This window comes from Microcebus murinus, chromosome 11, assembly GCF_040939455.1.
Source record: "Microcebus murinus isolate Inina chromosome 11, M.murinus_Inina_mat1.0, whole genome shotgun sequence".
Classification (NCBI taxonomy): Eukaryota; Metazoa; Chordata; class Mammalia; order Primates; family Cheirogaleidae; genus Microcebus; species Microcebus murinus.
Window position 1 is genome coordinate 70,898,835 of NC_134114.1, and position 16,649 is coordinate 70,915,483.

Sequence of the window (16,649 nt, forward strand, 5' to 3'; positions counted from 1 at the left end):
AAATAGTTGTTATACTATATTGTTTAAGGAATAATGGCAAGAAAAACAAAACCTGTACATGTTCAGTGCAGTTGCAGTTTTTTTTCTCCCCAAGTATTTTCGATCCTTGGTTGGTTGAGCTCTGGATGTGAAACCCACGGATATAGAGAGCTGACTGTACTGAGTGTTTTATTGCTGGTTTTGCGATTCTGTTGTAAGCACGTTATCAATGGAAAACTTCTGTTAAAATTTCAAGGTTACTTATCAAATTCCAACCCCATCTACTATCCACTTGGTATTTTTGGTCAGTCTTAAATTCCTCTGCTTAACCCAAATGATCGGTCATCCAGTTTGTTTGTCATGCTTCTAATTTTTCTTCTTTTCTTTCTTTTTTTTTAAATGATGCCTAAATATCTTTAAATTTTTAAAACCTTAAAATTATCAGTTAATAGGCATTACCTGTTAGAATTCTCTGTTAATTGCTGCAATACAAGTATATCCTGCATGCTTTAATTATGGGAACTGATCCTCCTGGTATATGCACACTGTCACAGTGAGGTAGGGAGGGGAGGACGCCCGATGGTAGGTGTGTTGACCATGTGGGAGGGATCCCCAAAGCTGCTTCTCTGCTCCTCTGGGGACATATGGCTGTGCAAATCACAGTGCCATGTAGTGGGCTCACAGGTGGCAATGTCAGGTGTAGCTCCTGAGAGATTATTGGTTTTGGAGAAAGCAGCTAAGCTTAGATGTAACTTTTTCCTTCTTTCCTGAGTCAGGAGATATTAAAGGGAATGAAGAAGCCAATTATTGTAAATATTCTAGAGAAGAATGTATACCCCTGATAAGTGTGAGATTTTAGGGATATGAAGGTAAGAACTCTTGGGCAGAACAGAGTGGTTTGGCTCATAGAGTTACTTTCTTGGAGGGGGCTGCTTTGTCACTCACCCTGGCTGTGGTATCTTCCACTAAACTAAAAACTGCCCCAAAGGAGGGGTAGCTTTGTCTTTCTCATCTTTGAATCTTCCATTCCAAATGCAAAGATTAGCACATGGGTGGTGCCCGATAATGATCTGTTTAATGGATCTGGGCCGGCAGTGGGATTCATGGTTTCCTAAGGTGGTGAGAGTGGTGAGAACTGCTTCACCCCCAGGAGTCCCAGGCCAACTGAACCCCCATCTGGCGCTGCCTGTAGTGGTGGAGCAATAGCTGGAGAGCTTAGCAAGCTTTTCCTAGAGCCTCTGTTTGGTTTAATGAGCTTCAATGAGCAGGATGGACTGAGGGGGCCTTTAAAATGCAAAGTAGTGCTGGCTCTCCCAGAAGCAGGCATTGCTCATGTGGGAAAGAGGTTCCCTGGGGAGGTACCATGCTGGGAGAAAGAGGGGGCCAAGACCATACCCTCCCAGATTTTCATAAGGTCAGAAATGCTATCCTTGGCTCCACAAGAAGTTCACTTGCCATTCCTCCTGTGATGTGTGGACCACTTACGGTTTAATTTTACAGTTTCCTGTTTCTGATATGGGGAAGCCTGGCCAGGACTATAATGTGAATGTGGCCAAGAAGGTTAATGGTTTTCTTGGGAGGCACGTGGGCATAGGTGGTGTTCTTCCAAGCCAATTGGAAAAGACAGATGCTTCCTTATAAAGACATGAAGCAAAATATTTCATTTCAGTGTTTCCAGCTTCAGGAAATATAAACAAAGTAACAAATAGTTGCCTGACTTGCAAATAGTTAGTTCCAAAGTCAACTTTTGAACTCCCTTTATTGGTCAGTTTAAAACTAAGAAGTCTCTGGATTAATGGTGGCTATCATTAATTTGGTTTATGAATTATCAGCCTAGCTGTGCCTAGTGCAACACTCTAATTAGAAGGAAAATTGCTGGAATGATAACTCTGCAAGTTTATCTTACTTGTCTTTGTTTCCCTTTTGACCCTCTCAGGTACGACGGTGCCAGCCCACAGGGCCATCCTGGTGGCCCGCTGCGAAGTGATGGCAGCCATGTTTAATGGGAATTACATGGAAGCAAAAAGTGTCCTGATTCCAGTTTATGGTGTTTCCAAAGAGACTTTCTTGTCATTTTTAGAATACCTATACACAGACTCTTGTTGCCCAGGTGAGTGGTATAAATGCTAGATAACATCTCACAATTCATTCTTTTCTTGTCACCCATTTTGATAAGTTGCTTTCTGTGAGATCTGTTTACATTTAAGATTTGTTGGAGCTGAAATCATGCAATGTGCTAAGTGGTTGGAGGTGATGTTGGGACAACAGTGGATTTTCAGTCAGTTCAAGTAGAAAAGCAGTAATTGAGTGTCACTATGGGCTGTCAGACTCTGGCGTGAGTTCACACATCCATTCAGCACCAACAGCATGGGGTCACTGTAGGAACCTGAGAAATGGAGGTGTTTTGTGGTCCAGTGTCTAATTCTGAAGATTGGGTCACAGACTCCTTGGAGCACTGTATCTTCCACAAGAAGAAGGGGACTGGGCCACTGCTTCTATGGCTCTGACCTCTGACTGAGGCACTTTTTTTAAGGACTTTTCAATATTCTGAGACCTTCTGGTCCTTTTTCTGGTCCAGAGAACGTGAGATTCTTAAAGGCCTTCTTTTAAACTTTTCCTAAAGTCAGACTCTCTTAAAGCTGACTTCTCTGAAAACTTTTCCTAAAATGTTTAGAATGTCCAGTGGACGGTAGGATTTATTTCCAAATTCACTGACCAAGGACTCTCTTTGCCCAGGAACCAACCATCCGTGGCAGCTCCTAGTTGGATTGGATCTTGCAGGTTTCCCCAGGCTGGAGGCACCTTGGAGAAATAGCAAAGTCCTTTAACAGGCCTGGAGCTTTGGGCTGAGCTGGTGTGGAAGCCCTCTTTGATTAGTCTTCACCAGTTGGCCACCAGATGGCTCCCACCACAAGCACAGCTAGAGAAGCCCCAGGTAGCTTAGTCCAGAAGCCTGAGACCTTGATGAGAGAATCTAGCCAAGCACCCTGGCAAATATAAAAAGCAGATACATTTCGGACCACACCTCTCTTCAGATTCACTGGTTTAATTTTAGATTGGGAAACTTTCTTGTGTTTGTTATTGAAATAAGTTTTAAACAAGTCATAAGCCCTCTATTGAAAGGTTTTAGAAGTTCCAAAAAAGAAAATTCCTTTTATAAATTGAACTAACTCTGGTCTTGCAGCTTGCTATAGAGTATTGTGGAGCCAGTTACAGATGTTTCTATCAGTGTTAAAGACTGACTTGTCATCTTTGCCTAATAAAAATGAAAGCACTGGTTCTTACTGGAAATGAGGGTTATTGTGTATTATTTCATTATTGGCAAATTTGTATATTAACTCAAAAATTTGACCAGATTTGAAATAATCAGAAAATTTGGCTTTTTCAATCATCCTCTCGCTAGTGTAATTGAAACTACTAATTTTAAGTTTTATCTTGCTCATTAGAAAAATTTGTTCAGGAAAGCAATAATAACTATGTAAGACCAAGTACTTTGAAAAGTGGTAAAATTGTGGAGGGAAATGAGTCAAAATCAATAATCAAAAAGTTAAGCCAGATACTGGCATATATGCATTGAGAAGATCACAGAAAGAAAGGTAATCTATTCATGATGTTAAATATTTACCATACACAATGTTCTTGGTTTTATAGCCACAAAAGATTTTAAGAAATTTAAGGAGAGACAAGACAGAGAATTACATGAAAAATCAGACTTCTAGGGAAGTATTTTTTTAAAAACCAAACTGGGTGGTTGCTAAGGGGCTGGGGGAAAGGGGAGGACTGGGGAGTTATTATGTAATGGGTACTGAGTTTCAGTTTGAAAAAAGTTCTAGAAATGGATGGTGGTGATGGTTGCTGCACAGCGATGTGAATGTACCTCGTGCCACTGAACTGTATGCTTAAAAATGGTTAAAATGGCAAATTTTATTATGTTTATTCTACCACAATAAAAACAAAACAACAAACAAACAACCTGGAGACTAAAGCCAGGAAAGAAAAATTGCAAGGATTCAGTTTAGCTAATGAAAGATTGACCTGATAGTTCTGGAATTGATTGTTGAGGGCAATTATGAAATCACCTTCTCCGAAGAATTAAAAATATAGAAAGACTAGATCCACTTCTGAGTATGGAGGCGTAAATGGATTCTTTTAAAAATGTAGTGGAATCTAATATCTAATGTAGCATGTTGCCTCCCTGAGGCTTTTCTTAGGCGTTCTCTTCTACACTGGATGATGCAGTCTGTGTGTGGGGTTTTTTTGTAGTTGTTGTGTGGGTGTGGTTTTCTTTGGTCATTTAAAGAAACGGTTTTATTGTCCGTTTTCTCTTATTTCCCTTCTCTCATCAGCCGGCATTTTCCAGGCCATGTGTCTCCTCATCTGTGCTGAGATGTACCAGGTGTCCAGACTGCAGCACATCTGCGAGCTCTTCATCATCACCCAGCTGCAGAGCATGCCGAGCAGGGAGCTGGCATCCATGAACCTTGATATCGTTGACCTGCTCAAGAAGGCCAAGGTAATTGGCCCTGTGTATCTGGTCGCCTGATTTTTTTTTTATAAAGTATTATTAAAATGATACTATTTAAAAATTTCTGTTAATTTTAAGATCTATGACTCATCTTCATTAGGAAGTTTGGCTAAATGAAGCTAACGTGCCTTCACAACAGTTTCTCTGGCTAGGCGATTTTGTAGCATTAGGGTTTTTGTACAGTCCCTTTGTAAGGAAGTGAAATTAATGGAGATGGAGTTTTTCTCAACTTAAGAGTGGCTCTTAGCACTTAAAGTCGTCTGAGTGTGGGGCTATCCTGTGTCACATAAGCATTATAGAAAATAGAATGTATATTGGATTTCCCCAGAAGATCACATCTTAGGGTTCCTAAAAGGAAAACTATAAGATTGGTCCATATATACTGATAGAAATGGTTAAGCTAATCTCATTTAGTTCTTCATTTTTTTTCCATTCATTTCATGAACATGTTTTGAAGTTCCAGTTGAAGGTAGGAGATATTGGCGAACTTCATTAATCCTTGCAAATGCCTTTTGTTGGTCTGTCTCACTGTATTAGGAATCTAGTTAGAAAAAACATTTGAGGGTGAGAATCAATGCAGTATATACCACACTTTGTCAGATCCTTTTCTCAGCTCAGGGCCTTTTTGGTTTTAAGAATTGTACTGCTACTCATTGTAGGGAACAGAAGGGGGTTACACAATTAAATTAACTGTGGGTAACTGTAGTTACAAAGATCTTAGGATTATAAATCTGGGCCAGATCTGCAAATAAAATAGGATTGCTGTGTTGAAATTGACTTCCCGAACTCCCGGATATAGTCCCAGTCAAAATTCTGTCGTCTCCCCATTGCTACTTTCTTTTATTCCTAGAAGCAGAAAGGTTGTTCAGGTGGGCCATTTATTCTGCCCTTCCATCTGCTGCCTGAAACTGTGTTAGTGCTTGTGGCAGTTACAGCACACTGCTGATGTGCACAGAACTTGCAGGAAGCTGAGCCCTCTAGACCTTTTTCACGGGAATGTATTTGATCCGTCACTACAAAGTGTCAGGACTTCTTAAAATATTATCTGGCGTACAACATACTATCTATCCCTATCATCTTTGACACCCAAGGTTAAAAAGGCATCACAACTGTGTCTTCATCCAAGTTGCTAAAATGGAGCCACATGGTGTGGCAAAGGCCAGAGCTCTGTGGCAGCTAAAAGCTTGCCCCCGGTTGACATGAATCCTTTAATCAACACTCACATTCCTGGGCACGGAAGGGAATTCATTTAAAGCATTCTAGGTCTTCTCTTATTACCTCCTTAACTATTCTGGACTTGAGTTCTCTCATAGTCAAGACTTATAATCATATGTGTTTAACATTAGGGATAAAAACAAATTTAAAAATGAACCCTGATCTGTCTTTGTAATATGTTTACATTAAGCTTAGGATAAACAAATAGCTGCCCTCTAAATTTGGTTTAAAAATGGTCTTTCATTCTTTTTGGAATTTTTGATGTATTCTCATACTATCCTAACAAGTTCATCATACTTAAAAAAAAATGGACACAAGCTTCTTTTGCCCTGTCTTTTAGTATATTTTTAAATAGTTTATGTAGAAGAGAACCTCTCTGTGGTTGCATTGGTTTCTTTAGGTACCTTCCCACACCACACACACACACTTGGTTCCTCTTCAGCATTATTTATGATTGCATTGTCGCAAATTCTTCTCTATTTGTTTTCCCTGATTCTCTGAGTTCTGTTTATGATTATTCTTATTTCCCCCCACCCACCCCTAGATTAAATAAAAATCTAAGATACCAGTTCATTTTAAATTTTATTTTTTGTTTCTGAAGACTTTTTTATTTGCTAATATTAAGCCTAAATTTACCAATCGTCCTTTATCCTATTCCTAGTGGTCCCTAACTTGGCAATTATGAATCTCAGATAACAGGTAATGTTCTTCCCAAGTTCTCTTGAAGTTCCTATTTTGAGGTTTCACTTCACCAGCCAGTTCATCCTGTCCATCAGAATTTGGTTAACTTTTCCTTCACCATTTCTCTGACTTTTAGGAGGTGAAATTGTCTTTTAGCAGAATTAGACTCCCAGTAGCTCTCTGAATAATGAAAATTTCTAATCACTCTCTTGTCATCCTTGCCAGTTTGTACTGAGCATCAGGAAGGCAGCATTCATGCCTTCTTACAGAGAGGAGCAGTTTTGGTATTTTCTCACCTCTGTATTCACTTTCCCCTCATTTCTCCCACCTCTCTGCCAGGCTTCCTGTATTTCCATTAAAGTGAAATCTTAAAATACAGAAGTTTGTTTCCCTTAATCAGATCACTTTCTTCAGACTGAGCTAGATATTCCTTATCTCTACTCACGTTTAAACTCCATCTATCCAAGCTTTGGTGATTCTTATGAAGTCATATTTATTCTCACATTAAAAATTTAAATTGGCTGGACACGGTGGCCCACACCTGTAGTCCCAGCACTTTGGGAGGCCAAGGTGGAGGATCACTTGAGGCCAGGAGTTTGAGGTTACAGTGAGCTGTGATTGAGCCACTGCACTCTAGCCTGGGTGACAAGGCAAGACCCTGTCTCTAAAAGAAAAAACAAAAACCATTAAATTAATTTTGTTACTTATAAACTATATATTAATATTTGGCTACCTGAGGCTACAGGTTTTATTTCTGAGAGTTGTCGGATCTTTTCTCCACATTCTTCATATATATTAGCTCTTAAGTTTTATAGCATTTAGTTTATGGTTTTAAAAATGCCTTTCTTTTGTTCAAGAAATTACAATTTATGTCCATTCCAAGTTGTAAATGCTAGTTTTATTTTATTTTATTTTCCAATAAAGACCATTATCTTAAAAAAAAAATGCCTTTCTTTTTTAGTCTGTTGCTTATTTCAGTTTAGGCCTATTTTCTTAGGTCAGAATATATTCTTTCATATAAACCTCGTCTTTATAGTGAGATGTATCCCATCTCTTGCCAAGAGCTCACAATTATGATATCTTAAATCTTGGTCAAAAATAAAATTCTTCATTTTAAGAATGTTTTTGTAGACAGCTATTCATTTCTAAGATAGCCCTTCTCTTCCAAAGTCTCAGCTCTTAGGCAATGTCCTGACCTTCTGGTGGGATGTTATCAGCTCTGGGTTAATCATCTATTAATAGTGGTGGCTTCTTAAAATAGCTATTTAGCTAAAGGTAGCTTAAAATAGCTGAAGGTTTTTGAGATCACTCACATCCATCTGCTAGAAGACTGTTAAAATGTGACGTGGGATTAGATGAACTGTAAAGTCTCTTCTAATTTAAAACTTCTGATTTTATGTAATGAAAATGAGAGGGACTTGTGAATTTGCGTGTTAAAATACTCTCACACTATATGACTTTTTAAAAGAACAAATCCTTGAGTTATTTCCTTAAGATTTGAGATTATAAATCTTTCAATTTAGTATTACTCATTGCTTATTTAATATTTTTGAGTGTCCACCTTAGCCAAGAGGTGGAAACAACCTAAGTGTCTATCAGCAGATGAATAGATAAACAAAATGTGGCATATACATATTGCAGAATATTATTCAGCCCTAAAGAGGAATGAAATTTTGATGTGTGCTACAATGTGGATGAACTTGGAAGACATTATGCTAAGTAAAAGCCAGATGCAAAAGGACAAATATTGCACAATTTCACTTACATGTATTACCTAGGATAGTTAAATTCATAGAGACAGAAAGTAGAATAGTGGTTGCCAGGGGCTTGGGGTGGGAAAAAAGCGGGAGTTACTGTTTAATGGGTACAGAGTTTCAGTTTGGGGTGATAGAAAAGATCTGGAATGGATAGTGATATTGGCTGCACAACCATGTGAATGTCCTTAAAGCCACTGACTTGTACATTTAAAGTTGTTTAAAATGGTAAATTTTGTTATGCATATTGTACCACAATAGCAATAATTTTAAAAGAACCATACTCAGGTACCAAAGTTGCCTGCCAACAAGTTACTGCCATCTGAACTAGTGTTTGGATAGGTCAGTAAGTGTCACTGCTTGGCACAAGGTAATGCCAATGGCCAGGTGGCTTTGAGTCTTCGCTCCCCTAGCAGCTGTTAGAATTCAGAATGAGGAGATTTGAGCTGGGAATCCTGCACAGCGTAGCAGTACTTCCTGTTAAAAGGAACTACTTGGACATAATTTTCTCTTAGAAATATTTACACATTGAAACCCACACCCTTAGGCCAATGATGTTTCCTCCTCAAAATAATTTCTGGTTTGTTCCTCATGAGAACTTGTGTAGATACTGCTCACCATAATCTGCTACACAGATATAAGTGTGGTTAGTGAATTCCATGACTTATATTAAAGGCTTAAAGCAAACCTTCAAGAACCTCAAATAGGCCGGGCGCGGTGCCTCACGCCTGTAATCCTAGCACTCTGGGAGGATCACTCAAGATCAGGAGTTCGAAACCAGCCTGAGCAAGAGCGAGACCCCGTCTCTATTATAAATAGAAAGAAATTAGCCAAACAACTAAAAATAGAAAAAAATTAGCCGGGCATGGTGGCAAGTGCCTGTAGTCCCAGCTACTCGGGAGGCTGAAGCAGGAGGATTGCTTGAGCCCAGGAGTTTGAGGTTGCTGTGAGCTAGGCTGACGCCATGGCACTCTAGCCTGGGCAACACAGTGAGACTCTGTGTCAAAAAAAAGAACCTCAAATAATCTGTTAACCACAGCCATGAGTCTGCTTAAAGACATTTGTCCACTCCCACAGCGTTAGCCTGTATTCCCTGTGGATTCGATTTCTTCATCGAATGGTGTATTTTTGATATTTGTTAATAATCCTTCGCCTTCCTTTCTGCTGTCACGTAGACTAAAGGCTTCATCATAAATAGACACATTGAACATGGGTATGGGCTCTCCACGATTTCTCCCAGACCATCCTCTTGATGTTGTCATCATACTGATGGTCATGATGTGCAATATTGTTTCATTTGTCATTTTTCTTGCAGTTTCACCACTCTGATTGCCTTTCAACCTGGCTACTTCATTTCATTGCCACTAACTACCTCATCTTCAGTCAAAAGCCTGAATTTCAGGATCTTTCAGGTAGATTGTCAATTTCTGTTTTGAAAAGAAAACTTTATGTTATTTGTTCTTAGGTCTGAGACATCATTTGTAGAAAAGTAGTTTTAACAAAATAAGAATAGTCAATGTAATGCATTTCTTTTAAATTATGCAATGTGGTAATTGAGGACACTTAAATTATAGTCACCTGTGTTACATAAGCAGCTTGACTTATGTTACACAAGAAGTTTTCTAATGACTATTTTATAGCTCCCATCCATTTTTAAATGCATTTTTTCCCTGAAATAGATAAGGGGGTGAAGTGTGTCCTTAGGTGGCATTCAGTTGTGATAAACAGGATCTTAAGTTTAACTACCTAAGTCAGAAGCAAAATTTGAACAGTACAGATTTAAAATTTTTTTATAAAGGAATTTAACTGTTAACTATATAATGTACAGTTTTATTGTGCTGGATATCTAAATTTATTAAGTATATCTATATAGGTGTCTGTCATGTTACTTTTGAATAGCAATTATTTACCAAGGAGTGTTACGAAACTTACTGAGCCGAGAGTGTATGTAATGTGATTTCCAAGGTCAATTACAAAGATTAAAACCAATCAAAGGGCAAGCTTCTTAGTACTGCCTAAGAAGGAAAAAATGAAAATATAGTAGCTGGAAGAGTAGGCAATCAGTTTAGATACAGTGGTTTGCTCATGTTATTACCTAGTACAGACTCAAAGAAAAATAGAAAAGGAAATGAAAGATTACTTAGTCAAGTAGTTAAACTCTGGACAAAGAAATCTCCCTAGAGATGCCTGAAGGTCTTCTAGGGTAGGGGGCAGAAAGTAGGGAGGAAGTGAGGAGAGACAGAGGAAGGGAATCAGGGTGAGGGAAGAGAATCAAAAATGTACAGCTCTCAGTCCCTTCCCTCCTTCTTTTCTGTCTTTTGTATCTTAGAGTTCTACATAAAATTTTACTTTGTAAAAAAGATTCTGCTGGTAAAAGATATAAAAATCCCTTGGTTTCATTCATCTACTCATGCAATTAAGGAAAGCAAGGAACACACGGTTTTTGACAGAGGTATTAAGCCATTCAACAAACGTCACGTGTCTATTCAGTCTCCTTACTTAGAACTCAACTATTAATACAGTAGAGACACATAATCACATCTAAACAAAACAAGTGTTTATTAACCATCTACTTTGTGCAAGAAAAAACAAAGTCCATTCCTAAAGATAAGATGTGCTTCTGCCTGCTGCCAGAAGCGACATTCTTATATAGTTATTCTTTAAGAAGCCAATTAAAAATGAAGTAAACTGCATGTTGGCCTTTGAACCACCTTCATTATGCCACCTCAGGTCACCTTTATTTGTGGAAGCAGAGTAAGATTCTTTTCCACTTCCTATCTTGTGTAGATGTATGGTATACAGGGAGTTCTATTACCACCTTGGGAGAAACGTGCTCTATAAATCCTTTCAGTTATTAATTTTTATTATATTTTATTACTTATCCAGTTGCCTATAGAGTCTGTCATGGCCACCTGACATGGTGGAAAGCAGGGCCCCAGGGTGTGTGAGGTGGCAAGCTGAGGGGCTGAGGCCGTGTCCCTGACTGTCTTCTCTTCCTCTGATGGGAACTAAAAGGGAATCCTGAGAGCTGTCACTCTGCAGCGCCTGGTCAATGGCCAGGAGCCTGCTGTGATATGTCATCCTCTGGAGCAGACAAAAAAAAAAAAGCCCCACCCCTTTGGATAAGGGGGAATTTAATTGTCTAAATCAGCAGTTACATTGGTTAAATGTAGCCTGCTAAGGGATTTTATTTGGACCACATATATTAATATTATATATATATAGAGAGAGAGAGAGACAGACAGACAGGCAGACAGACAGACAGACAGACAGACAGAGACAGAGCTGGCATTTTAAAACTCCAAATTCATGGCTTCTTTTGAAAAGCTAAAAGATCTGGCTGCTCCAGGCCCATCTTCTCACATGACAGCAGCCTGGAGCTGGGTGGTGGCTGCCCACTGAAGGAGCAAGTCCTCTTCAGAGGGTCACAGTCACTTCTCTTCTCCATTTCCTTATTTCTGGCTCACTTCGCCAGGTCACTTGAAGCTGGGAAAGGTTCTCGTCACAATTACTTTACAGCTTCCTTGTAGAATTGCTTATTTTCAGTCTCAAATGTTATCAAATTATTACTAGAATTCTGAGAATTGTTTTCTCTTGACTGAGAATTTTTCATTTCTGGAGGCGTTTAGAAATCAGAAAGCGAGACTGAAGATCTCATGTCAGTACAGGCACAGATACATAAGAACCCAGTTAAATAGCTCATCAAATGTTGGGTTTTTATATACTGTTCTCTTGAAAACAAACAGCAATGCACAAGAATGTGTTACTCTTGGCATTTATGGATTCATTAGTCTCACAGTTTAATTTAGCTCAGTACTACATTATGTATTAAATATTACGAGTTTTTCTTCATTTGTTTCTGTCTTTGCTGGCTGCCAGAGCTCATCTGTAATGACAATTCTCTGTTTTTGTTTTTTTTTTGTTTTTTTTTTTTATCTTAACTGAGGGAGTAGTCTCATGTCACCCTTGAAACCTAGAATTAATCTCCCTGAGCAGCTAGTTTGTCTCTTTTTATCCAGGTCCTACACCTGGATCAAGACCTTGTTAATCCAAATTATAATAGATGAGGTTAAACAGCAGATGGAGAAGTGGAAACTGACTTAGCAGAGGGAAACCTAAGTGCCTACAGAAGCAGATACTGATGAAAAACAAGCTGATTCACTCAGCAAAATCCCAAAGAGCCTTAGAAATACCTGGCACCTGGTGTTTCAGAAACCAGAATGGAGCGTGGGGCCAATAGTAGTAGAATCAGTTGAATATTAATTAAGAAACTTCTGCCACACCTGCTCCACCCAGGCAGGCAGCTGCTTCCGCATCTTCATAGGAAATGGGAGGTTTATTTCTGGAGAAATTAAACCAAAGAAGTTCTAGAACCATGAACTCTAGGCATGACTGAGATCAGGGGTGAGGAGCTGGATTCACATTTGGGGGTTATGTGAAAATGAAGCGAAGCGTCATTCAGTGAAGCGTCAGCTTCTTCTCCATATCCAGGTTCTAGAATGCTGGCAGTTAGGTACTCGCCACCTTGACCCCCATACCCTGGGCACAAAACTGGAGCACGCTTCTCTGTCCTCAGAGACAAAACGTGCAGGTGCCATCGTTGGGGATTCTCTCAGTGGAGCCAGCAGGACTGAGATCCTGCTCAGTCACGCTGTGGCGCGTCCCACCAGTCAGCAAGTCCTGCCGTGCCTGAAAGGTTTCCAGAGAGCTTTCCGGTATCTCTCGCTTAAGTACAGAGAGATCGTTGAGGATCAGCAGATATTTGAAGCAATCTCTGACATGAAAGATAGGTAACAAAAATGAAACAAAATAAATAAAAATAGGGCCGGGTGTGGTGGCTCACGCCTGTAATCCTAGCACTCTGGGAGGCTGAGGCAGGAGGATCGCTTGAGGTCAGGAGTTCGAAACCAGCCTGAGCAAGAGCGAGACCCCGTCTCTACTAAAAACAGGAAGAAATTAATTGACCAACTAAAAATAGATATATACAAAAAATTAGCCGGGCATGGTGGCGTGTGCCTGTAGTCCTAGCTACTTGGGAGGCTGAGGCAGGAGGATCGCTTGAGCCCAGGAGTTTGAGGTTGCTGTGAGCTAGGCTGACGCCACGCCACTCACTCTAGCCTGGGCAACAAAATGAGACTCTGTCTCAAAAAGAAAGAGAGAGAGAGAGGGAGAGGGAGAGGGAGAGGGAGAGGGAGAGGGAGAAGAGAGAAGAGAGAGAGAAAAAAATAGAAGAGAATAAAGGAATAGGGAGACACAGGAATAGAAGAAAACCTACAAAAAAGAGAAAAAACCCTGAAATTAATATCCTCAAAGAGTAAGAGATATTCTTTGTAGGATTTTAATAATGTTCTAGGTAGGACTAGACAATTAGGTAGGTTCTAGTCCTGCCTAGAACATTATTAAAGATAAACAATTTTCACAGAGACAAAAGTAGAATGATGATTGCCAGGGACTGGGGGAAGTAGGGAGCTGTTTGATGGGTAGAGTTTTGCAAATTGAAAAGAGTTCTGGAAGTTAGTTGTGTAACAGTGTGAATGTGCTTAACACTATTGAACTGTACATTTAAAATTGGTTAAGATGGTAAATTTTATGGTATGCGTATTTTACCATAATTAAAAAAAATAAAAGGACAAAAAGTTGTTCTTAGAAATTAAAAATATGATAGTTTAAAAAACTAAATACATAAGAATTAAAAGGTAAAGGTAAGAAAAATCTCCTAGAAAGTAGGACAAAATGATAAAAATACAGGAGAGATTTTTAAAAATAATTGAGCCAGACATAGTGGCTCATGTCTGTAATCATAGATAGCACTTTGGGAGGCTGAGGTGGGAGGATTGTTTGAAGCCAGGAGTTTGAGACCAGCCTGAGCAACATGGCAAGAACCTATCTCTACCAAAAAAATCAAAAAACAAAATTAGCTAGGTGTAATGGTACACACCTATAGTCCTAGCTACTCCAGCGGCTGAGGCAGTATGAATAGCTTGAGCCCCAGGAGTTTGAAGTTGGTTGCCGTGAGTGATGCAGACTCCACTGTACTCTAGTAAGGGAGACAGAGCAAGACCCTGTCTCAATCAGTCAATCAATCAATCAATAAAAATAACTGGAGGCTTAATCTAGGAGGTGCAGTATCTGACTGATAGAAGTTCATACAGAAAAAAGAAAAAAACAGTAGGGAAGAAATTATCAAAGAAGTAACACAAAAGTTACCCCAGTACTAAAGAACCCAAGCCAACATATTGGAAGGATTTGCTAAGTGCTCTGCTTAGTAAATGTACAGTGTGCATCACTGGTACATGTAAGAACACTGAGTATAAATAGAAAAATCTAGAAGTTTCCAGAACTTAAAAAAAAACAAAAACACAGTTCACCTACCAAGGACTATGAATCAGAATGGCATTGGAGTTCTTAACACCTTTGGGAACTATTATGGAAAGCTGTGGAGTACTACTGTCTTCAACATCTTGAGCAGCGTTTTCATCCTAGAAATTACATACCAAACCAAATTATCCATCCTGTTGGAGGACAGACTAAAGACATTTCATCACACACAAGAGCAGGAGTTTGAGACCAGCCTGGGCAACATGGCAAGAACCCATCTTCACACACACACACACACACACACACACACACACACACACACACACACACGTCTCAAAAATATTATACTTCTTAGATACCCCCTTTCCAGGAAGCTAATAAAGACAGTGCTTTGCCAAAACTAGAGAATAAAGAAAACGAAGGGCCTAGAGTTCAGGAATGGAGAGATCGGATACTAAGGCAGGAAGCAGGTCTGGGCGGCAGCAGCAACAGCAGGAATGGATAGACTATCTGATGACTGGCTGGGTGGGAAACAGAATTGAAGAACTTTGAAGAGTCTGGAAATTGAGTTAGCTACAAAGAAAACAAACTAAATGGAGAAAGTGAGTCACTTATCTCCAGGAAAAGCAAAATTTTTATTGAAAAAGAAAAGGAAAATAGTCAAATACTACTTGATGAAGCATTGGACAAGATGTACATAATTATATATCATATAATAACTTGAATCCTTATGATCGATTTAACCAAGATGTTAAATGTTATTAAATGATTTTGGGAGGCTTGAGGGAAGGGTAGGGGGTATATAGCAGATCTTGGATCTCATCTATTAAATAGGAAGTCAGTAGTTAATATCTTAACTGGATCCAAAATAAAATACATTCAATTAACATTCTTTTTCTTAAAATTTTAGTGGAAGAGCGCAGTTTTGTTGAAAAGCACAGATGGCCGTCGAATATGTACTTGAAGCAGCTTGCAGAATACAGGAAGTATATTCACTCCCGGAAATGTCGTTGCTTAGTAATGTGAGCTTTTATACACTCAACATTTTTATTATGGTGAAGAATGGGATACCTCTGGATTCTGGTAAAATTCTCATGAAACCAAGATGGGCTCTGAAAAAACAACAACAAAAAAATTACCACAACAACAAAAAAATTACCATATAGCTTAATATGTTCATTAGTTCTCTTTCAAAAAACTACTATGGTGGTCTTAAAAGGGAACAAAATATACCGTAGACTAAAACTAAGGCTTCACCCTAGAATATAAAGCTGTTCTACAGCTACATTTTCCCTTTAAGATATCCTGTTACTTTAGTGTTATTAAGACCCTTCCCAGTTAAGATGCTTAAATTTTTAAAAAATCATATAGGATTAATACAGAAATTTCATCATGTCTGACTAATTGCTCTATTAAAAGTATAAAAGGGCATTTAAAGTCCCTGTATAACTATTCCTGTAGTGAGTAATCAGTCCAACGAGACATTTTAGGAATAGAAATTTACCTGGGGTTTTGAAAGTGAAATGCCACGTGGTTCCCAGTTGTGACAATGTTCGAATCATCATGAAAAAAGTCCCGTTTTTCATCTGGACACCCCAACTGAGCTACCTTGTCTCCTTCTGGGATTCCGATGAGGCAGGAAACCTAAACAGGCCGGGCTTTCTCAGCATGGAACTTGCATGGACCCACAGGGCCCCACGCTTAGAAAGCCTGCACTTGATTCAAGGCTCTGCTGTCCCTGTCTTGAAATTCTTCACAATGTTTGAAGAAGGGCCCCTGTTTTCACTTTGCACTAGGCCCCCCAAATCATGTATATTTCCTGGTAGGAAATATACTACGTTTTCTTGCTCAAACAGCTTTCTCTCTGCAAGCGGAAAGAGGCACTGGTACCAAGAGAAGAGAAGGAGGCTCACCCTAGAATATAGAGGGTAGAGGGAAGAGCACATGCAGAGATCCCCACCTTTGGGGAGGTCTGTGTCACCCAGAGCCTCCACTGCCACCTGGGCTAGCGGCTAGCAAGGGAGACAGTGCTTTAAACTCACAGTCTGGCTGTGTCACAGATGAACAAATACTTTCTTGATTATTCTGTAAGAGCAGGATAGTGGTAAGAGTGACTGGCCAGCCTGAATTGAATATGCATTTATAAAGATACTCAGAGGAAAAGATGTCCTCTAGAG

The 16,649-nt window shown here is 39.3% G+C and overlaps 1 protein-coding gene across 2 annotated transcripts in view; it reads left to right on the top strand.

Annotated features, from left to right (window-relative positions):
• Window positions 1-15,607, top strand: part of RHOBTB3 (Rho related BTB domain containing 3) — a 56,640-nt gene extending 41,033 nt beyond the window's left edge. For both annotated transcript variants that reach the window (XM_076008201.1, XM_012773902.3), the window contains exons 9-12: window positions 1,916-2,089; window positions 4,326-4,492; window positions 9,470-9,566; window positions 15,383-15,607. In XM_076008201.1, the coding sequence (XP_075864316.1) occupies window positions 1,916-2,089; window positions 4,326-4,492; window positions 9,470-9,566; window positions 15,383-15,498 (554 nt within the window). In that variant the 3' untranslated portion in view covers window positions 15,499-15,607. The remainder of the gene's footprint in view (window positions 1-1,915; window positions 2,090-4,325; window positions 4,493-9,469; window positions 9,567-15,382) is intronic.
• Window positions 15,608-16,649: the final 1,042 nt, after the last annotated feature.